Source organism: Canis aureus, chromosome 8 (genome assembly GCF_053574225.1).
Source record: "Canis aureus isolate CA01 chromosome 8, VMU_Caureus_v.1.0, whole genome shotgun sequence".
Classification (NCBI taxonomy): Eukaryota; Metazoa; Chordata; class Mammalia; order Carnivora; family Canidae; genus Canis; species Canis aureus.
In genome coordinates this window covers 68,114,321-68,135,151 of record NC_135618.1, presented here as the reverse complement: position 1 = coordinate 68,135,151, position 20,831 = coordinate 68,114,321, and the positions used below count along the sequence as shown (strand labels likewise).

Genomic DNA, 20,831 nt, shown 5'->3' with positions numbered 1-20,831 from the left:
GAAGTAAGTCAGTCGGTGAAGGACAAACATTATATGTTCTCATTCATTTGGAGAATATAAATAATAGTGAAAGGGAATATAAGGGAAGGGAGAAGGAATGTGTGGGAAGTATCAGAAAGGGAGACAGAACGTAAAGACTGCTAACTCTGGGAAACGAACTAGGGGTGGTAGAAGGGGAGGAGGGCGGGGGGTGGGAGTGAATGGGTGACGGGCACTGGGGGTTATTCTGTATGTTAGTAAATTGAACACCAATAAAAAATAAATTAAAAAAAAGAAAGCAAAGCTGAATATTTCAAAAGAACTTTAGATAGATAGACGGACCAAGCAAAAAAGGAGAAGAGATTCAAATTATTGTTATTAGAAGTGAAAGAGGAGATTACTGCTGACATTACAAAAATAAAAAGGACATACAGAATACCATGAAAAACTGTAAGCTAATAAATTACATAACTTAGATGAAATGGAAGAATTGCTAGAACAACACAAAGTAGAAGATGACATTTAAAAAAATAACACACAGGCAGGGGCACCGGAGTCACTCAGTTGGTTAAGCATCTGTCTTTGGCTCAGGTCATGATCCCGGGGTTCTGAGATTGAACCTCAGTCAGGTTCCCTGCTCAACAAGAGTCTGCTTCTCTTTTTCCCTCACTCCCTCCCTGCCCCCCCATGTTCTCTTTCTCTCTCTCTCTCAATATATAACAATAAAATGTTTTTTTTTAAAACCCACATAGGCAATCTGAAAGATGAGAAAAAAGATTGAGTTAATAGTGAAGAAAGGACCAACAAAAAGAAGCTCAGCTCCAGATGGTTTCACAGATGAATTCCAGCAAATATTTAAAGTAGAATCAATGCCAATTTTACACAAATTCTTCCAAAAAACAGAAGAGGTAGGAATACTTCCAACTCAATCTTGAGGCCAGTGTTACTCAATACTAAAACCAGACAAAGATATTGAGGAAGAAGAAAACTACCAACCAAGTACCTTATGACATGTCATCTTATGACATCACAAAATCCTCAACACAATAACTGGCCAAATGAACCCAGCAACATATCCAAAGAAGGATATGCCACAACCAAGAGAGGTTTAACCCCAGCAATGCCAGGTTATACATACAATATAATAATAAATTTTTTAAAAAACCACATGGTCATCTCAATACAGGCAAAAGAAAAACTATTTGACAAAAATCCAACACCATTTAGCAATACAAACACTCAACAAACTGGGAACAGAAAGGAATATCCTCAACCTGATAAAGGGCATCTACAAAAAACTCATACTTAACACTGCACTTAACAGATATAGACTGGATATTTTCCCCGCAGATTAAGCAAAAACAAGGATGTCTCTATTGCCACTTCTATTCAACATCGTATTAGAAATTTGAGCCAGGAAAAGTAGACGAAAGAAAGAAAGAAAGAAAGAAAGAAAGAAAGAGCTATTAATAAAGGAGGTAAAGAAGTAAAAGCATCTCTATTATCAGCAATATAATGTTATACATAGAAAATCCAAAGGAATGCAATAAAAGTCTATTGGAACTAATAAATATATTTAGCAGGGTTTCAGGATACAAAATCAACACATGAAATCAATTCTGTTTCATACACTGCAAAAAAAATCCAAAAGTGAAATTAGGAATATAAGTCCTTTACAATAACATCAAGAAGAAGAGAATGATTAAGAATAGCTTTAACAAAAGAAATGCTTATACTGTGAAAACTACAAATATTGTTGAAATGAAGAAGACCCATGTAAATGGAAAAATATCCAATGATCATGAATTAGAACTTAATATGTCAAAATACATCATACAACAGCAATAACAATAGGTATAATGTTGCTTTTAACTGTCCAGTATTTACTATCTTATAACTGCAAGTTTGTAACTTTGGTCACCTTCATTCAAGTACCACCCCCAACCCCTGCTTTTGATAGCCACAAATGTGATCTCCTTTTTGTATGACTTTGGTTTTTGTGCTATTTTTCTCAGTCCACACGTAATTGAGGTCAGACAGTATTTGTCTTTCCCTGCCTGACTCTCTTCACTTATTGTAATGTCCTCAGATTCCAACCATGCAGTCCAAATACAGGATTTCCTTCCATTTTTATGACTGAATAAAATTTCATGGTATATACATTTTTTGTCCATTTCTTGGTCAGTGAACACTCACCATAAAAATTGAATTGTATGTTTTTAAAGGGGAACTTATAGGTTATATGAAGTTATATCTCAATAAGATTGTTGTAGCAAGATAGGAAGTGAGAGAGGAAGGAAGGGAAGAAAAAGGAAAGGGAGGAGAAAAAGAAAAATAATACTGTACATACATATGGAGAAGAAAAATGGGTCAAGGAAATCAAATTTTAAGAGCTTCTTGGTATTTTCCACAAACGGATCTTGTGGGTGGTTGAGGGAATCAATGTTCACTCCAAACGATGTGCTGGTAATCACATCCATGCTGTAGGCTCCAAAGACACTGTGACAGAAGAAAGATGCGAATAATTAAAATCAGTACCTCTTTACTATCCTTATCCAACATTTGCAGCAAGAAGTACATGTAGATTCTAATGTCCAGGCAAGACAAGAGCCACACTTCCACCTGCTGGATCATTTGAAGAGTCTATATCCCATCACATTCACTCATGAGATGTTCATGAGTTATCAGTGATTCAGCTCACCTTGGTGGGGGTGATGGGGTCTCTAGGGCAAGTTAGACGGACTTCTGAGATCAAGAAGCTTGATCTCAGCCATGGAGATCTAGAGACCCAAAGATGGAGGGCTAGAGATCTAGTCATGGAGGGCTAGAGATCCAAAGATGGATAATTTACAGTAGTGTGTTTTGAGAATGGGCAATAGAAGGTAATAATCACAGTATCTGAGCAGGACAAATAGTGGAATAATTAACCCTTCCTCAGGGAGTCAAGAAAGTTGAAACTGATCTGGATCCTCTCTTACCACAGTCTCTATGTTCAGAGCTGATTCCTCAATAGTATGTTACAGAACACCAACACCCTGTTCTGTGCTGCCAGGAACACCACCCCTTCTCTATACTCCTGCTAAGTCTCCTGAATGACCCACTCTGTCTCAGCTGCAGTGATCCGAGATTGCCCTGGGGACTCACTCACTTCTGGAAAATAGAAGAACTAGGAATGTTATTACTTTAAAAATACATACTAATTCACACCAAAATTGATCTTAAGAGTTAATATTTAGTATTTTGCTAATATCTGCAACAAAATCAGGAAGGGGTTTAAGTTGTTCCAAATTCCACATGAAAACTTCCCCACCCAGTGCCCACAATCTGTACCAAGTGCTCTCCACCCCCCGCCCCCACCATTCCATACCTCCTACACTCAAAGATTTGGTACAATCATGTTTCATTTATTCAAGCATATATTTTTGTCTTCCAGGGTATTCAAGGTAACATTATAGCAGATAAATTAATCCTGCCTCATGTGCACAAAAGAAGACCCTCTCCCTCCTGGCTGCTCTGCCGTTTTAGGTGACCTACCTCTCCTTGGCTGACCCATTGTTGTAACGCCACACGTCTACTTCAGCTGTGGTAACTAAACAGTGGGAATTGGGCTCTGTGGCAGCAGTTGGAAAGTGTCGTGACAGAGTTGGAATCCCAGAAGCTGCACTCCTACTTACTCTTTCAAGTTGATGGCCTTGCCTTTCTCTGCCTCCTTCCTCAGGTTGTTCACCAACACATCTCCATACTGGCCAATGATGGGGAACATCTACACACAAAGTACACCACCTGAAGTTAAATCCAAAACCCGAGTACTAGAATGACATGACTTTCACAAGCATGTAGCTATAAGGGACATTTAATAACAAATTTTATCATATTTCTTCCAGGAGATGAAGATAAAAGACTATTTTTAGGAAGCCCAAATGCAGCAGATGGACTATGATCTCATTTTATATTTATTCCCAGGTGTATTCCTTTACTTCCTAATTAAAAGTCTTCTTCTTTTCTTACCTCCTTGAGCTTTCCAGTGGTGAAGGTTGGAGACAGCAAAGTTCGTATTCTCTTCCACTCTTCATCCTCAGACAGAGAGATCGCACTTTTCATAAATCCCACTGGACCAAGAGTCTAGAGTCAAAGCAAAACATTTTGCCCTAAATAAGTTTTAGAAGTCTCAAAGGTTGCGGAAAGTTTGTTAAATGGGAAGAAATTATTAAACAAATCTTTAGTGACCATTGACTTAGTAGAAGGGCTTTTGCCAGATGCTCGATACATATTTGTTCCCAGTGCAGTGCTTCCTGCAAGGCTGAAGGCGGCATCTAGCTACCTGTAGTATTTCCAGCCCTTATATTCCAATCTCCTTTTCGGTGTAAATGTGGTGTGGGAAAATTTGGTAGGGAAACCACTCCTTCAGGGGAATTCACATGATTAACACCTACTATATTCTCCTAAGCTGTGCAGAATGGAATTGGATTGATGGAAGATAGATAGCCTTGTCAACTGTAAGTTGCTTCTACCAGTTCTGTCTTTACATGTATCTAAAGCGTGAGTATCTCAAAAAAACAGATTTCTTGATATGGTGGGTTTTATAGGAAAAAAATGTAGTTAACACTAAAAAAGATTAGGAATCCATTTGCTATTATGAAGAAATGATGCAATTACATGGAAATCTTTCCCCCCTGTATTTTCCCCAAAGAGACAGAAGGAAAAAATATAATTATATTTCTTAGCTTAGGACTGGCCTACAAAGCCAACCTTCTGGAAACTTTCCTCCAGGTTACAAAACCATATTTTTTTTTCTGGGTCCAGCGCTCTATTTTATTTCTTTAGAATATCAGTTGCGGGCAGCCGGGGTGGCTCAGCGGTTTAGCACCTCCTTCAGCCCAGGGCGTGATCCTGGAGACCCAGGGTCGAGTCCCACATCGACCTGCATGTGGGATCCCTGCATGGAGCCTACTTCTCCCTCTGCTGTGTCTCTCTCTCTCTCGAATAAATAAATAAAATCTTTAAAAAATAATAATAATAAAAGAATATCAGTTGCAAAGCTGTTCTGATTTTTAAAAAACATCAACTCTTTTCTCTTTGAAGACAAAATGATGCATTAAATTCAGTAAGACACCTTGCAAATTCGACACATGACATTTATGGTTTGGAAAAAGTCATGTACTACTGAAATAAATGTTTGACTGAGAAATACAAAATTAATTTAAACTGTATCTGTCCAGTGGTTGAATTTTTTGGTACATTTTTTATTGGAGTTTGATTTGCCAACATATAGTATAACACCCAGTGCTTGTCCCATCAAGTGCCCCCCTCAGTGTTTGTCACCCAGTCACCCCAACCCCCCCTGCTCAATTCTCCTTCCACTACCCCTTGTTTGTTTCCCAGAGTTAGGGGTCTCTCAAGTTCTGTCACCTTCTTTGATATTTCCCACTCATTTTCTCTCCTTTCCCCTATAATCCCTTTCACTATTTCTTATATTCCCTGAATGAATGAAACTATATAATACTTGTCCTCCGAATGACTTACTTCACTCAGCATTACCCTCCAGTTTTATCCACATTGAAGCAAATGGTGGGTATTTGTGTTTCTAATGGCTGAGTAATATTCCATCATATATATATATATATATATATATATATATATATATATATATATATATATATATATACCACATTTTATTTATCCATTCATCTTTCGATGGACACCGAGGCTCCTTCCACAGTTTGGCTATTGTGAACATTGCTGCTATAAACATTGGGGTGCGGGTGTCTCGGTTTTTCACTGCATCTGTATCTTTGGGGTAAATCCCCAGAAATGCAGTTACTGAGTCGTAGGAGTCGTAGGGTGGTTCTTTTTTTAACTCTGAGGAATCTCCACACAGTTTTCCAGAGTGGCTATACCAGTTCACATTCCCACCAAGAGTACAAGAGGGTTCAGATGTCTCCAAAATCATTTCACAATAAAAACTCATAGACTAAGAACAGAGGAACACTTCAACTTAATAAAGAGCATCAAAAAATTTTATGCCTAATGACGAAATCACCTCAATGATGAAAGAGTGACGTGATATTATCAAGATTATGAGACAGGTCACTCATCCTCTGTCACTCCACAAAGAACAACAATTAGACAGCTATCTACAAGCAAAAATAGGCCTAAGAGCTATGAGTCCATTTAAGAAGTTTCAACAGCACAGTGATCAAAATCCTGAAGATATAGCAGCAATGTCCACAATAGCCAAACTGTGGAAGGAGCCTCGGTGCCCATCAAAAGATGGATGAATGGATAAAGAAGATGTGGTATATATATATACAATGGAATATTACTCAGCCATTAGAAATGACAAATACCCACCACTTGCTTCAACGTGGATAGAACTGGAGGGTATTATGCTGAGTGAAGTAAGTAAATTGGAGAAGGACAAACATTATATGGTCTCATTCATTTGGGGAATATAAAAAAATAATGAAAGGGAATAAAGGGGAAAGGAGAGAAAATGAGTGGGAAATATCAGTGAGGGTGACAGAACATGAGAGACTCCTAACTCTGGGAAGTGAACAAGGGGTAGTGAAAAGGGAGGTGGGCAGGGGGATGGGGTGATGAGCACCGAGGGGGCACTTGACAGGATGAGCACTGGGTGTTATGCAATATGTTGACAAATCGAACTCCAATAAAAAAAGTATACAAAAAAATCCTGAAGATAACTACAAAAAAAGTAGAGAAAATAGCTTCATTTTGCCTGCATCACTCCATGACCCAGGCCAGCACTGCTCAGCATCAAGAGGATACTCCTTGACCTGAGATACTTCCCAGTCCTGGGGAACAGCAGAGAGAACATTAGACTCAGCCCTTCAGGACATGATACAAATGACCTGCTTTAGTTTCAAACCTCCAGAGATCGGCAGAGCTGACACATCTAGACATGGCTAGGATCAAAGAAGACCAAGACTACCAGTATTAGCCATTAGCCACGTGGCATGAGTGACCATGATTCTCTGAGTCCTTTACTGCAGAGGATCCTAGCAGCCTTAACTGCTTGAGAACCAAGAGCCAGCCCAGCACTGTGTACCCTCTAAGATGTTGTTACTGATATTCCCACAGGTTTTCACATTTGCAGACTCCAGCTGCCCCAGACTCTTGCTTAGTTCCATCTACTCTCCCTTGAGTTACCTCAGCAGTGCCACCACCTATACCCTGAGCCTCAGAATCTCACCAAGGGAGCCTTGGCATATGTACAACATCATCCCAGGCCCATTAGCTTTCAGGTACCTGAGGCCATGCCTGACACCTGTCACTACACTGAACTGGCGCATGAGACCACAGCTAAACCCTGAATTTTATATCTACAAACTGCCAGTCCAAACTCCAGTCATGAACCCCACTGCTGAGCATACAGTAGTGGCTAACCATAAAGCAACATGAGTGCACAGAGAAAGCCCAGGCACTCAAAGTTACCTGGGTCCCACAGTTGGTCACAGTCCCCACTGCTCACCACAGCCCTGTTGGGGTATGTGCTTGCTTGCAGCCACACAGCTGAGTGTGTGCATTGCATCAACTCTTTTTTTTAAAAGATTTTATTTATTTATAAGACAAATAATTTTGAAAACTCTAGCTAAAATAATTTGTGCACAGTATAAAAATATGTAAATTATGACAACAAAAATATAAAACTGGTGGCGAAGGAGTAAAAGTATTGAGATTTGAATGTAATCAAAGCTAAGTTCTTATTAGCTTAAATAGATGGTTATATGTAAGATGTTTTATGTAAGCCTCCTGGTAACTGCAAAGCAAAAAATCTAGAGTAGATATGGAAAGGATAAAGAGAAAACAATCAAAGCATGTCATTATTTTTAAAAAACCATGAAATTACAAGAGAAGATAGAAAGAAGGGACAATTGATCTATGAAACACCTGGATTAATGAAATGACAATAGTAAATACTTACCTACCAATAACTACTTTAAATGTAAGTGGACAAAAAAAAAATAAATGTAAGTGGACAGATGAGTGGATAAAGAAAATGAAATATTACTCAGGCTTAAAAAGGAAGGAAATCTTGCCATTTCCAAACATGAATGAACCTGAATAACATGGACAACAGGGTAGGAGCACTAAACCAGACACAGAAGGACAGGTATTCCATGATCTCACTTATAAGTGGAATCTAGAAAAATAAAGTCAAGCTCAGTACCAGAGGGTAGAATGGTAATTATCACAGACTGGGAGGAGGGCAAAGGACAGATAGAAATCAAGCAGTACAAACTTTTAGTTATAAGATGAATAAGTTCTGGAAACTGAATATATTGCATGGTGATATTAATCACTAATAATGTGCTGTATACTTGAATTTGCTTTAAAAGCAGATATTGGGGGCACCAGGGTGGCTCAGTGGTTGAGCGTCTGCCTTTGGCTCAGGTATGATCCCAGGGTCCTGGGATTGAGTCCCACATCAGGTTTCCCATGGAGAGCCTGCTTCTCTCTCTGACTATGCCTCTGCCTCTCTCTGTGTCTCTCATGAATAAATGAATAAAATGATTTTAAAAAATAAAATAAAAGTAGATCTTACATGTTCTTACCACACACAAGACACACATATACAAAGTAAATCTGAGTGGTGATTGATCTATTAATTCATTTGTCATAATCACTTTACAATGTATACATAAATAAACACATCATGCTTAAATATATACAGTTTCCATTATAAAAATATATATTAAAATGTTTAAATGGTTTCAGAGCAAAAAAAAAAGCCCACTCCCACCACTCCTATTTTTAACATCATACTAGAATCCTAGCTAATGCAATAAGACAAAACAAAGAAATAAAAGGCATACAGATTAGAAAGATAAAAATTGGAGTGTTCCTATTTCAGGTGACCTAATTGTCAATGTAGAAAATCTTGAGGAATATGAAAAAGAACTTGAGATGTGTATTTAACAAGATATATATGCTTTTCCTGTGCTGAGAACTAAATGTTGGTGAAAAGAATCAAAGAAAACCTAAATAAACACATATTGTGTTTGTGCATTGAAAGACATGACATAGTAAAGACATACATTTTGCACAAATGATTGGTAGGTCTAAATCATGTCTTACAAAATCCTGGCAAATATTATATAAACACAGATAGGCTAATTCTAAATTTGGAAAGGCAAAGGAGCTAGAATACCTAAAACAATTCCAACAAAAATAAAATGGGAGGAATCAGTGTTCATGACGTTGAGACTTACTATATGGCTACGGTAATCAAGAGACGGTGGCACCAGTAGAAGGATAGATACAGAGATCAATGAACAGAAGAGAATGAAAAATAGGTACACACACACATAGGCCCAACTCAGTTTTGATACTGGTAGAAAAACAATTCAATGGAGGAAGTACAGCCTTTTCACAAATGGTGCTGGAGCACTTAGACATCCATAGGCCAAAACCAAAGATCTTTGACCTAAACTTCACATCTCTCATTAACACTAAAAATTGACACAAAATGTTAAATGTGAAACATAAGAAGATATGAGTTTACACTATAAATATAAAACGTAAAACTATATACTTAAATGTAACACATTTGCTTGGAGAAAATCCTTGAGACTTATGGCTAGGTGAAGATTTTTCAAACTTGATGCTTAAGTCACAATCCATAAAAGGAAAAAAAAGGATAAAGTAGCCTTATCAAAATAATTTAAGAAGTGTTTGCTCTGCTGAAGACTCTGAGTCAATGAAAAGACAAGTTACACACCATGCCTATTAAAGAATAGGAAGAAGGAGAGTTCCAGGGGTGGAACAGCTCTGTAACATCCTTGGAGTGGTGGATTCAAAAGTCTACATGTAAGATAAATGTTCAGAGAGCAGCACACACACACACACACACACACACACACACACATACACAAATGAGTACATATAAAACTGTTGACAACTGAGTAAGCTCTGTGGCTGGAACCAATGTCAATTTTGACTTGGACCTTGTACTATAGTTATGCAGGATCTTACCTTAGAGGAAACAGCTTGAAGGTTACATGGGACATCCTGTGACAACTTCTTGTGAATCTATTCTTATTTCAAAATAAAAGTTTTATGAATAACTATGTAAATTTAAAATAAACCCATGCCTACCCGCCGGTTTGTGAAGACAGAATAACATTCTTTCACTAGCACTGTTTTGATCATGTCCGGATCTGTGATAGCCAGCACAGGCTGTCGCCCATCATAAAACCTGTGTTGGGAAAACAGATGTGATTATACGTAACATGTTAGTTTTTGCAGCTGCAGCCATGCCTAGCAGTCCAGACTTTTATCCTCATGATACCTAATCCATTCTCTGAGATTAGGGTTAGAAATAACATTAGAACATTTATTGAGTATACATGCGTACGTGGATAGTTCCTGGACCATTCTCCACGGTTTTTTCTATGTTTAAAATATCTCAAATATTTTAGAATTATGTCAGCATTTCAAATAATTTATCAAATATTATTAAAGAGGAAGTTAGGTTGGTAAATAACTGAAGGCATGTAAATCATCTAGGAACAGAAAAAAAAAAAAAAAAGGAGAATCCACCTACCCAGTCACTAAAAATTGTAATGTTGAAGATATATCAAACACATGAAAGGCATGTGATAGAATATTAGATGAAGATTGTGCACACACTAATCACACATATGGAAGATGTGTCTACAAATGAAAAGACTTAGAATGCTCAAAAAGCGATGGCAATATTATAAATTATATCCTTGCCCTATTTTCTAAAATATGCTTCCTAGTTACATTTGAAAGGAAATATTATTTTAAATCTTAAGAGAGGTCCTTGAGAGCATTAAATCAGAAAAATTTGATACAAAAATAGAATTTGAAAACACAGAAAAACATATACAACTCATTTTAGATATATTTCTTTTTTATTGCTTATATTTTTTCATATATGTGGGTTCCAAGTGGAAGTTCCTTGGGCTTCATGTAGGTGACAACCCATAGCATTAGGGCAAGCCAACTTTTGGATATGTCTCACACATAGCTGACTGTATGTGATCTGTCCAAATCCTGTCTGACTTCCTGTCTGTCAGTATGATCTACCTGTTAATAGGAATCTGTCACCAGCATGAGGTTATTATAAGCTTAGTTACACCATAAATAAAATTTCTTTTGTTTCCACTATAAATCATTTGCATTTATTGAAACATAGTGAAAGATTTTCCACAAGTCTCCTGTTATTTCTTTGACATCACAGAGGAATCTCAAATGGTTTTGTGATCACATCTAAAATGGATGAGATCGCTACACTAAATGCTACTATCTCAAATGGCATTCTAAAATTCAGAAGGTTTCAGGGGTGAAGACAACATTTAGTGTTGATGCAGTGATAGAAATTACTGAGGGGGCACTTATGTCAGCTCTTCCAGCAGCCTGATCATAAGTCTTGGATGATTCCCCTTGTCTCATCATGTTCGTTCAAAACATGTGGATGGACAAGGAACAGTGGTTTTGTGTTACTCTTTATATTCATCCCTAATATTGTTTCCACTACCAGTTAAATTCAGATTCTTGGGACCCAGCCCACATCCTTCAGATTTGGCATTCCTGGGGATGGAAACGAATCTGCATTTCTTTATACATTTTTTAATCTTTATTTTTACATTTTTTAATCTTTATTTTTACATTTTTTAATCTTTAATTTAAATTCAATTTGCCAACATATAGTATAACACCCAGTACTCATCCCAACAAGTGCTCTCCTCATTGCCTATCACCATCCCCCCTCCACCTCCTCTTCCTCAACCCTTTACTTGTTTCCCAGAGTTAGGAGTCTCTCATGGTTTGTCTCCCTCTCTAATTTTTCCCACTCAGTTTCCCTCCTTTCCCTCATAATCCTTTCACTATTTCTTATATTCCATGTATGAGAAAAACTATATGATGATTGTCCTTCTCCGATTGGCTTATTTCACTCAACACAATACCCTCCAGTTCCATCCACTGGAAGCATCCATTGAAGCAAATGGTGGGTATTTGTCTCTGAAACATTGGGACACCTGCACCCTGATGTTCATAGCAGCAATGTCAAAAATAGCCAAACTGTGGAAAGAGTCACGATGTACTTTGACAGATGTATGGATAAAGAAGATGTGGTACATATATGCAATGGAATATTACTCAACAATCCTTTTTTACTCTTGTAAAAAAAACAAGAGCATTTTTAACAAGCTCTCCTAGGAGGTCTTATCCACAGCCAAGATGAGAACCAAGTACTAAGGACAGAACTGGGGCTACAGATGTAAGACTGGATCCATCCAGAGCTGATAAGTACTGAATACAGGAAGGGGCAGTGGAGCTGAACCAGGGTGATTCAGAGATCTATCTTCTTTCAGCTCCATCATGTTGCTATGCGCCATGCCACTCAGAGACATTCGATTTCTAAGGATGTGATCAGAGAAGATAAAGAGGTGCAGAGTGATACAACACTGGCTGTGATCATCACATCACCACACTATACTCCCTAGGTCTGGTTCATACTTAGACCTGCACACCTGGTAACACATGGGATTTCAGGAAGGGAGACTCAGAAGCTTTACCACAGCAGGCTTCATTCCTAGTGGCTCTCAACAAACTATCTACACCACGGGGGCCTCATCACAACAAGCCTATCCAATAGAAAGTTCCAGAATACTCACCCCCACATTCTTCCATACTTACTAAAACATTTCATGTCAAAAACATAAAAACCCTGCAAGAAGAAACAAAACATATTACTCACCTAAATGTTTAAGCCCTATGTGTAACAGGGACCAATATGACTTAGATTGCATGAAATAAGGCTTACTACCTCCCACTGGCAGAGGGAAGCTCTGATTTATAGGCATCTTACAGGAAAGGAAAGAAAACAGAAGAGATCCTGGAAGAGAGAATTTCAAGTCCCTCTTGAATTCTCTATGAGTATTGTAGATACTGGACATCTTACCCTGTCTCTGAGGACTGTGTAACCCCTGTCTGTCTGATGTGTTTGGCTTGTGTGTGTCTTTTCTCTAAATCTCAGAACCCTCTGAAATACTACCTCGGAGCCACATGGGAAAATGGGAGCTGAGGAAAGTGAGCATGGCCTCCACATGCTGAACACCCAGTTACCACTCTGTTCATTGATCAATATGAGCCCTATGAGATGTCAGTGGATTTAGGGTATTAAGACACCAGTGGCCTCTTTTAATCTAGCAGTTTTACAAATTCTAACACTATTGTTGACTGAACAAATGAGAGATGAATGAATGAATGACAAGGTGGAATCCCGTTCCGGTCCACCATCTCAACATGGAAAGAGGGGATAATGCCACCACTCAACAAAGGGCAAAACAAACTAAAACATTTGATATGACTTCTCACTTCTATCACTTAAAACAAAACAAGACACTTCCTGTCCCTAAGTTTCAACTGTGATTTTGATGTTTTAACCATGAAAACAGGGTCCCATAAATGTGGCTCTTGGGATATAGGTACTAAGGAATTGATCTAGGGCAAGTGGAAAAGAAATTATTGCTTTTTTGGAAAGAAAAAGCCCAGGAAGTTCTGAGACAGTAATTGGGCAACGAGGGTCTCAGCAGGGAGAACTGAGATCTGGGAAACAAGCCTCACATCTGTGGGAAAAGAACTCCACACCAGAAAGCAGCCTGCAGATGAGACTCTGCCTGCTGGCCTTCTGGACGTGAGCTCCTAACCTTCTATGCAGGGCCTGAGCCTTGGATGAGGCACCAAAGCTGGATTAGCCACAACAGCTCTACGAACATCAGTCTGTGTGTCTACTAGTACACTCCATTCAGTATATTAACTTCTTAATAAATTTGTCAAAGCATTTCCTTCTAGTGATTTTGTATAAGTGGTTCTACCTTTGTATGAAAAACAACATATATACACACAACTCATTCAAAGGTTAAATTCTTTGGGTCAAGGTCAAGACAAGCACCATCTGCCCTTACCAAAACTCCCTCCCTCCTCAACTCACCCAGAAGTTACCTACAATGAAGGTAGAGAAGTAAAGCAGAGATCTCTGGTTCAACTTCTCAAATCCCAAGAGATGTCACCATTAGCAAAAGGAGAGTTAGGGCTTGGAAATAACTGCAGAGGCTTGGCAATTCTTGTGAAAATTCAACGATGTGCAAATTCCCCAAAGGTGAATCTTGGGCTTCCCAATAATCTGAAGTTCCAGAGCTATCCAGCAAAACAAAAGGCTACCCAGAGCTTGTACGGTGAACATAAAGGTCTCACTCTGGCCTACAGCTTAGTGGACCACTAGCATGGACCCCCTTGATGCTTTTCTTCTCATACAGTATGATTATGCTCTCCTAGGAATCTGCACCTGCCAGAAACAAAAAGCCTCTTCACAATGCTAACAAGCTCGAATGTCAAGTTCCGTGTTGAATTAGCCAGAGAACTGGGCTGCCCACTGTGGCAAAACCTGAGGCTCAGAACAACAAACAATAATGCCCTGGGGTAGAACTAGCCATGTACTGTGTGCAGCCACTGACACCATTTATGGGAAGTCTGAAACCTAAGCACTTCCTCATGAGGAGGAGCATTTTTATTATGAAACTAAGCTGTGATTTGCAACCACAAGAAGAAAAAGAGGGAGATCAAACACTTACATTACGGTAGCCCAGAGCAGTTCCCACAAAAGGCAGAGGTGTTGGCCCAGGAATTCCCAGCTTCCTAAAAATCCCATGTGTGTAGGTCCCATACCTACAAAGTGAAAAGAAAGCCAGGTCACAGGGATGGTGGAATAGATGCTGGAGCTAGCCAGTCATTGACAGAGAACTGGGACAGGCAAGGGAGGGAGGTAACACGCAGGCAAGAAATAATGATAGCAATTTCAATGACAGTAATACACTTATTCATCATCTCCTTTGCCACCTTCACTATAAGACTCACGGAACAGGATAATTAGCTAAGAGCAGCTGAAAGCTTCATAGTCACAATCCTAAAGTGAAGATTTGATAAGTGTTTCAACACTTGAGTGTGGAAAAGGTTCCTAAAAGGTTTATGCCAACTTCTTCCAGGAATTTCACTCATGCTTATTTAATAAATGATTCTTCCATAACTTTCTCTAGAGTGGAAGAGAAAAAAATTCTTTCTGCTCCAAAGATGATATTTTGCTTAATTATATTCACTCAGTGATAGAATGTTCATAAGAGCCTACTGTGAAAATGTTGATACAGCTTGCTCAAAGACTTCTGTGATTTTCCTTCCTTGTAGGACCTATCACTGTGTGAGATCTGGTCCTTCTTAATTATCTCTTCACTGAGACACTTTGAGCAATGACACTCTTGTCATTTCTATACAATGAAAACTGTGTCCAAGGCTCCACTGACCTCATAGAAAAGTGAGATACTTTTAGCTCTACCCAAGTCTCTGTTGTCAGGCACTCTGGTTCTCTTGAGCTACAGAGAAGGGGGACTGACAAATATGTGCCCTAAATGATTCCATATAAAAGAATCGGTAAGGAAACAATCCACTTCCAAACCATTCTTCCCATCGTGGCATCAGGTCCTTCAATCTGTGATACTCACCTGCTCAGCACACTCCCAGGTACACTCATTTTCTTTTCAAGATGGTTACTCACATAGCAGTTAGTTTACTGAATCTGTGTGTCAGCTATCTCAGAAACCCATTATGGATGGTGCTTCCTATGGCAGGTTTGCCTACAATCATCTTTCATGTGATTAGGTGTTGCTGAGAAATGACAGCATGGAAGAAGAAGAGAGGCTGAGGGAAGACATTGCCAGAAACCATTTTACCCATTAACCTGCTAGGCCTACAAGACTAACCCCATAAGGCAAATTAAGAAAGTATGGTGGGAAAGGATGAGGAGTAGAAATGGTTCAACAAGCCTATATGTGATTTCAGCTACAAGAGGGTTTTCCAAAGTCCTGATACCTCCAGTGGACAGCAGAATACATGCTATACAACAAAAATTAGTAATGACAAATGTTATTTTTTTAAAGATTTTATTTATTCATTTTTTATAATAAATTTATTTTTTATTGGTGTTCAATTTGCCAACATATAGAATAACACCCAGTACTCATCCCGTCAAGTGCCCCCCTCAGTGCCCGTCACCATTCACCCCCACCCCCCGCCCTCCTCCCCTTCCACCACCCCTAGTTCATTTCCCAGAGTTAGGAGTCTTTATGTTCTGTCTCCCATTCTGATATTTCCCACACATTTCTTCTCCCTTCCTTTCTATTCCCTTTCACTATTTTTTTAATAATAAATTTATTTTTTATTGGTGTTCAATTTACCAACATACAGAATAACACCCAGTGCTCATCCCGTCAAGTGCCCCCCTCAGTGCCCGTCACCCATTCACCCCCACCCCCCGCCCTCCTCCCCTTCCACCACCCCTAGTTCCTTTCCCAGAGTTAGCAGTCTTTATGTTCTGTCTCCCTTTCTGATATTTCCCACACATTTCTTCTCCCTTCCCTTATATTCCCTTTCACTATTATTTATATTCCCCAAATGAATGAGAACATACACTGTTTGTCCTTCTCCGATTGACTTATTTCACTCAGCATAATACCCTCCAGTTCCATCCTCGTTGAAACAAATGGTGGGTATTTGTCATTTCTAATGGCTGAGGAATATTCCATTGTATACATAAACCACATCTTCTTTACCCATTCATCCTTCGATGGACACCGAGGCCCCTTCCACAGTTTGGCTATTGTGGACATTGCTGCTAGAAACATCAGGGTGCAGGTGTCCCGGCGTTTCATTGCATCTGAATCTTTGGGGTAAATCCCCAACAGTGCAATTGCTGGGTCATAGGGCAGGTCTATTTTTAACTCTTTGAGGAACCTTCACACAGTTTTCCAGAGTGGCTGCACCAGTTCACATTCCCACCAACAGTGTAAGAGGGTTCCCTTTTCTCTGCATCCTCTCCAATATTTGTGGTTTCCTGCCTTGTTAATTTTCCCCATTCTCACTGGTGTGAGGTGGTATCTCATTGTGGTTTTGATTTGTATTTCCCTGATGGCCAGTGATGCAGAGCATTTTCTCATGTGCGTGTTGGCCATGTCTATGTCTTTCTCTGTGAGATTTCTCTTCATGTCTTTTGCCCATTTCATGATTGGATTGTTTGTTTCTTTGGTGTTGAGTTTAAGGAGTTCTTTATAGATCTTGGAAACTAGCCCTTCATCTGATACGTCTTTTGCAAATATCTTCTCCCATTCTGTAGGTTGTCTTTTAGTTTTGTTGACTGTATCCTTTGCTGTGCAAAAGCTTCTTATCTTGATGAAGTCCCAATAGTTCATTTTTGCTTTTGTTTCTTTTGCCTTCGTGGATGTATCTTGCAAGAAGTTACTGTGCCTGAGTTCTAAAAGGGTGTTGCCTGTGTTCTCCTCTAGGATTTTGATGGAATCTTGTCTCACATTTAGATCTTTCATCCATTTTGAGTTTATCTTTGTGCATGGTGAAAGAGAGTAGTCTAGTTTCATTCCCTTTCACTATTAATAAAATGTTATTTTTAATTGGAATGAAGACCTTCTCTCTTTTCTGGAGGTTAGCCTTTAAGGCAGTAGAAATTCCAGATATTCTGTACAAATCCAGCAACTCTTATATAATCAAATAAAACTCCAAAACTGCATTAAGGGATCAGCAGAGGCACCTCAGCTGGGCCCAGCTGGGTGTTTGGATCCTTCCTCCAGAACAGTTGGACACAGGAGCACCAACTGCCAGGAGACGGGGTAGCCTCAGTCTCACCTCCATTCCTTCCTTGCCATCACCACCACAACAAATCGGTTCCTGTTTTGTTTCCTACATGAGCTCCCAATTGAGGCAAAACTAGTGAGTGATGTGTCCCAAGGAAAGATCTTGTCTAGTGTCTAGACCCACATGGCACCATATGTCATGGAGGATAGGCCAGGAAAATTTTTCTGATTCTTTCCAGCTTCCCTCTTCTCGGTAGATTAATATTGCTTTTGGTACAAATGAAAGGGTTAAAATAAAGCCACTCATTTTTATTGCCTTTACGTTGCATTGAATGCAGAGGGCACTGTCTACAGCTACTGAATCTTGGCTACACCAGTGCCTTCTAAGTCTACAGTGTTGTTTACCTGGTGATGACAGTATCCAGTGACAGCCCCACTGCCAGACAGACCACACACACTGTGACTTATGACTTACATGGTAACCCTGACAACTGGCTGCAAGCAGATGAGATGCTAACCCTGTGGTCCATTGATGACCACATCAACGATCCTGTGGGACCAGGATCAAAAAGAATCTCTGGGAGATCTGCTCTGAGGAAAGAATATTCTCCCGCTCCATCCCCAGTCCTACCTGGATGCCTCTCACATCAGTACTGGCTCAGTCTCGCTACTCCCCTGTGCTGAGAGGTTAAAATAACCTTCCGGTCACATGTATTTAAAAATATATATGACCTATATCGCAGAACTATGTGTGTGTACACTAATTTCATATCCTCAACATCACTCTAGAAGATGTAGGTTATTTACACTCCTTTGTAGTAAAGGCTGAACCAATAGCCCTCTTGTATCTTCAGAAAGAACATGCTGGAAAGCGTCTTATGTCAGAAAAAATCTATAATTAAACAGAATGAGATTAAACCACAGGAACTGGGCAGCACGGGTGGCTTAGCGGTTTAGCACCGCCTTCGGCCCAGAGCCTGATCCTGGAGACCCAGGATCAAGTCCCACATCGGGCCCCCTGCATGGAGCCTGCTTCTCCCCCTGCCTGTGTCTCAGCCTCTGTGTGTGTGTGTGTGTGTGTGTGTGTGTGTGTGTCTGCCTCTCATGAATAAATAGATAGAATCTTTTAAAAAAAATAAACCACATGAATTAATCTTAAATGTCATCACACAAAAAATGTGTTGCCATAGCACCAGGGAATCCTAACCTTTCTCTCAGGAAATGAAAATGAGGTTTTCATGTTCTATGTTCTTGTCCTCATGATTTCCTATTGTTAAAGAAAGTGAAATTGAAACAGAGGTGAAACGTGACATGGACGGTCCGTCCCTACCCACACTGTGAAACTCAGTCTTTCCCAAACTGCTCCATGATGCTGGTAATCCCACCACTGAAAGGAATTCATATGCTAGATGTTTGGATTCCTCCTCCAGTATTGTAATATAAAGGCAAAAACATATTTAAAATCCAAATTGGCTTTCAGGGCTCTTTCTTGTGGCTACTGGCAGATTTCATATTGGGGGTAAAGAAATCTCTATACTGATGTTAACCCTCCCAGAGACTAGAAGGAAAAGTTGAAATGAATAACATTTTAAGAAATCTGCCAAGTCTCCTCAGCTGTAAAGATGCTCATTTAGGGGTAAGGAGTACTGTATATTATGGGGGGTAGGGGTGGGGAATGGTAAGTAGAAGGGCAGAAAAGAGAGAAGAGACCTTTGGGAAGAAGAAGATGAGACATCCTCAGCCCTCCTCCCCCAAAGACTGGTTGCACCAGGTGCCTTGTGTATATGATGCCTGGTGGTGGAGTGAGGGGAGCAGGAGCCACATGAGTGACACAAGCCCAATTCTTCTATAATGTCTCTTATAACAGACAGAAAGGAGAAGGTGAAGATAGTAAGACAAAGACCTAAGTCACTCCCTCTACCTCCAGAATCGTCACAGCTTGGAAAAGGGATGAGGACCCCAGAGCACAGGGACCTGTTGATTTTACCGTGCCTCAGCCAAATTCTACTTAATTAAACCAGGTCCCAATATATAGGCAATCAGAAGATCATCCCTAGGAGGAAATATCACTCTACCTTCTAGTTACAGAAGTTAGAGTCCAGTGTGGGGAGCACTTTTTCAGCAGATTTGGTAAGGCCAATAACAACCTCTTACGTGTTCCTAGTATGTATGAAGCATTCAACACAAGCTACATCCCCTTTGTTAACACTTTTGATCTTCAAAACAGAAAAGGAAAACAGGGTAGAGGCTAGTTAGCAACCCAAATCAAGGATACAGAGGCAATGAGCCTGGAAAGTTACTCACAGATAGAGGAGCACCAGGCTGATAGCCAGAAGAAGCCAGGTTTCTGTGGAAAAGCTTGGGATCAAGTCCATGACCACTCGTCCTCTGTGAATTCTCTGTACTTTCACTCAGCGGTGTGTGCTAGTCTTTGCTGGCCTTTTGTGCAGAGCTTCATTCCCACTTGTGGGGATTCAGTGAGACTGGAATATATATATACAGAAAGGGGGCAGGGCTGGAGCTACAGCCACCAGAAGGGTGACATGTGCTCCACCAGCAGGCAACCCCCCAGCCATGAGCATTGGCAAAGTAAGGTAAACAATTCCATTTTGATCTCCCATGAGTTCATACTCTGTGGAAATCAATAAACAACTCAGTGTCATCAGTAATCTCAAAGGTTACAGAAACTCATTAAAATCACTGTCCTTAACCCTCTAACCTGTCCTTGTCACCATGGTTCCCTGCACCCCTAAATATTTGAAATCCTTCAAACAAGCTAGGTCTACACATCTTTACCCATGTACTTTCCTCTGCCTACAAATGCTCCTGTGCCCCCTACAAGGATCCTACTCATCCTCCCACCCGGTTCCAATGGAATCCCCTCTGTTAGAGTCCTTCGTCACCAACTTACTTGAACAGACATAAGCACTTCCTTCTCTGGGAAATTCCTATTACCCCAACCCCAGTTCTATTGCTACCCTTTCTACCTTTGAGCCCCATTATGGTCTCACACCTATTTGCCTTACAGATAGAGAGCTTCTCAAGGGTGCAGTCTGGGTGTTCATCGACATTATGTCCCTAGTCACCTGCAAAGTGCTGTATGCTCAGAAGTTACCCAGAAAAGTTGGTAGAGTTGAGTTGGTAGAGGTGAAACTGCTAGGTTCCCTG

The 20,831-nt window shown here is 39.9% G+C and overlaps 1 protein-coding gene across 1 annotated transcript in view; it reads right to left on the bottom strand.

The window, feature by feature from the left end:
• The window catches only part of LOC144319560 (cytochrome P450 3A12), a 34,239-nt gene extending 14,019 nt beyond the window's left edge, over positions 1-20,220 (bottom strand). Inside the window, exons 1-7 of the mRNA XM_077907820.1 lie at positions 19,968-20,220; positions 14,604-14,697; positions 12,645-12,697; positions 10,096-10,195; positions 3,988-4,101; positions 3,654-3,742; positions 2,330-2,478 (exon numbers count right to left, since the gene is read on the bottom strand). Coding sequence (XP_077763946.1) covers positions 2,330-2,478; positions 3,654-3,742; positions 3,988-4,101; positions 10,096-10,195; positions 12,645-12,697; positions 14,604-14,697; positions 19,968-20,038 — 670 coding nt within the window. The 5' untranslated portion in view covers positions 20,039-20,220. The remainder of the gene's footprint in view (positions 1-2,329; positions 2,479-3,653; positions 3,743-3,987; positions 4,102-10,095; positions 10,196-12,644; positions 12,698-14,603; positions 14,698-19,967) is intronic.
• Positions 20,221-20,831: the final 611 nt, after the last annotated feature.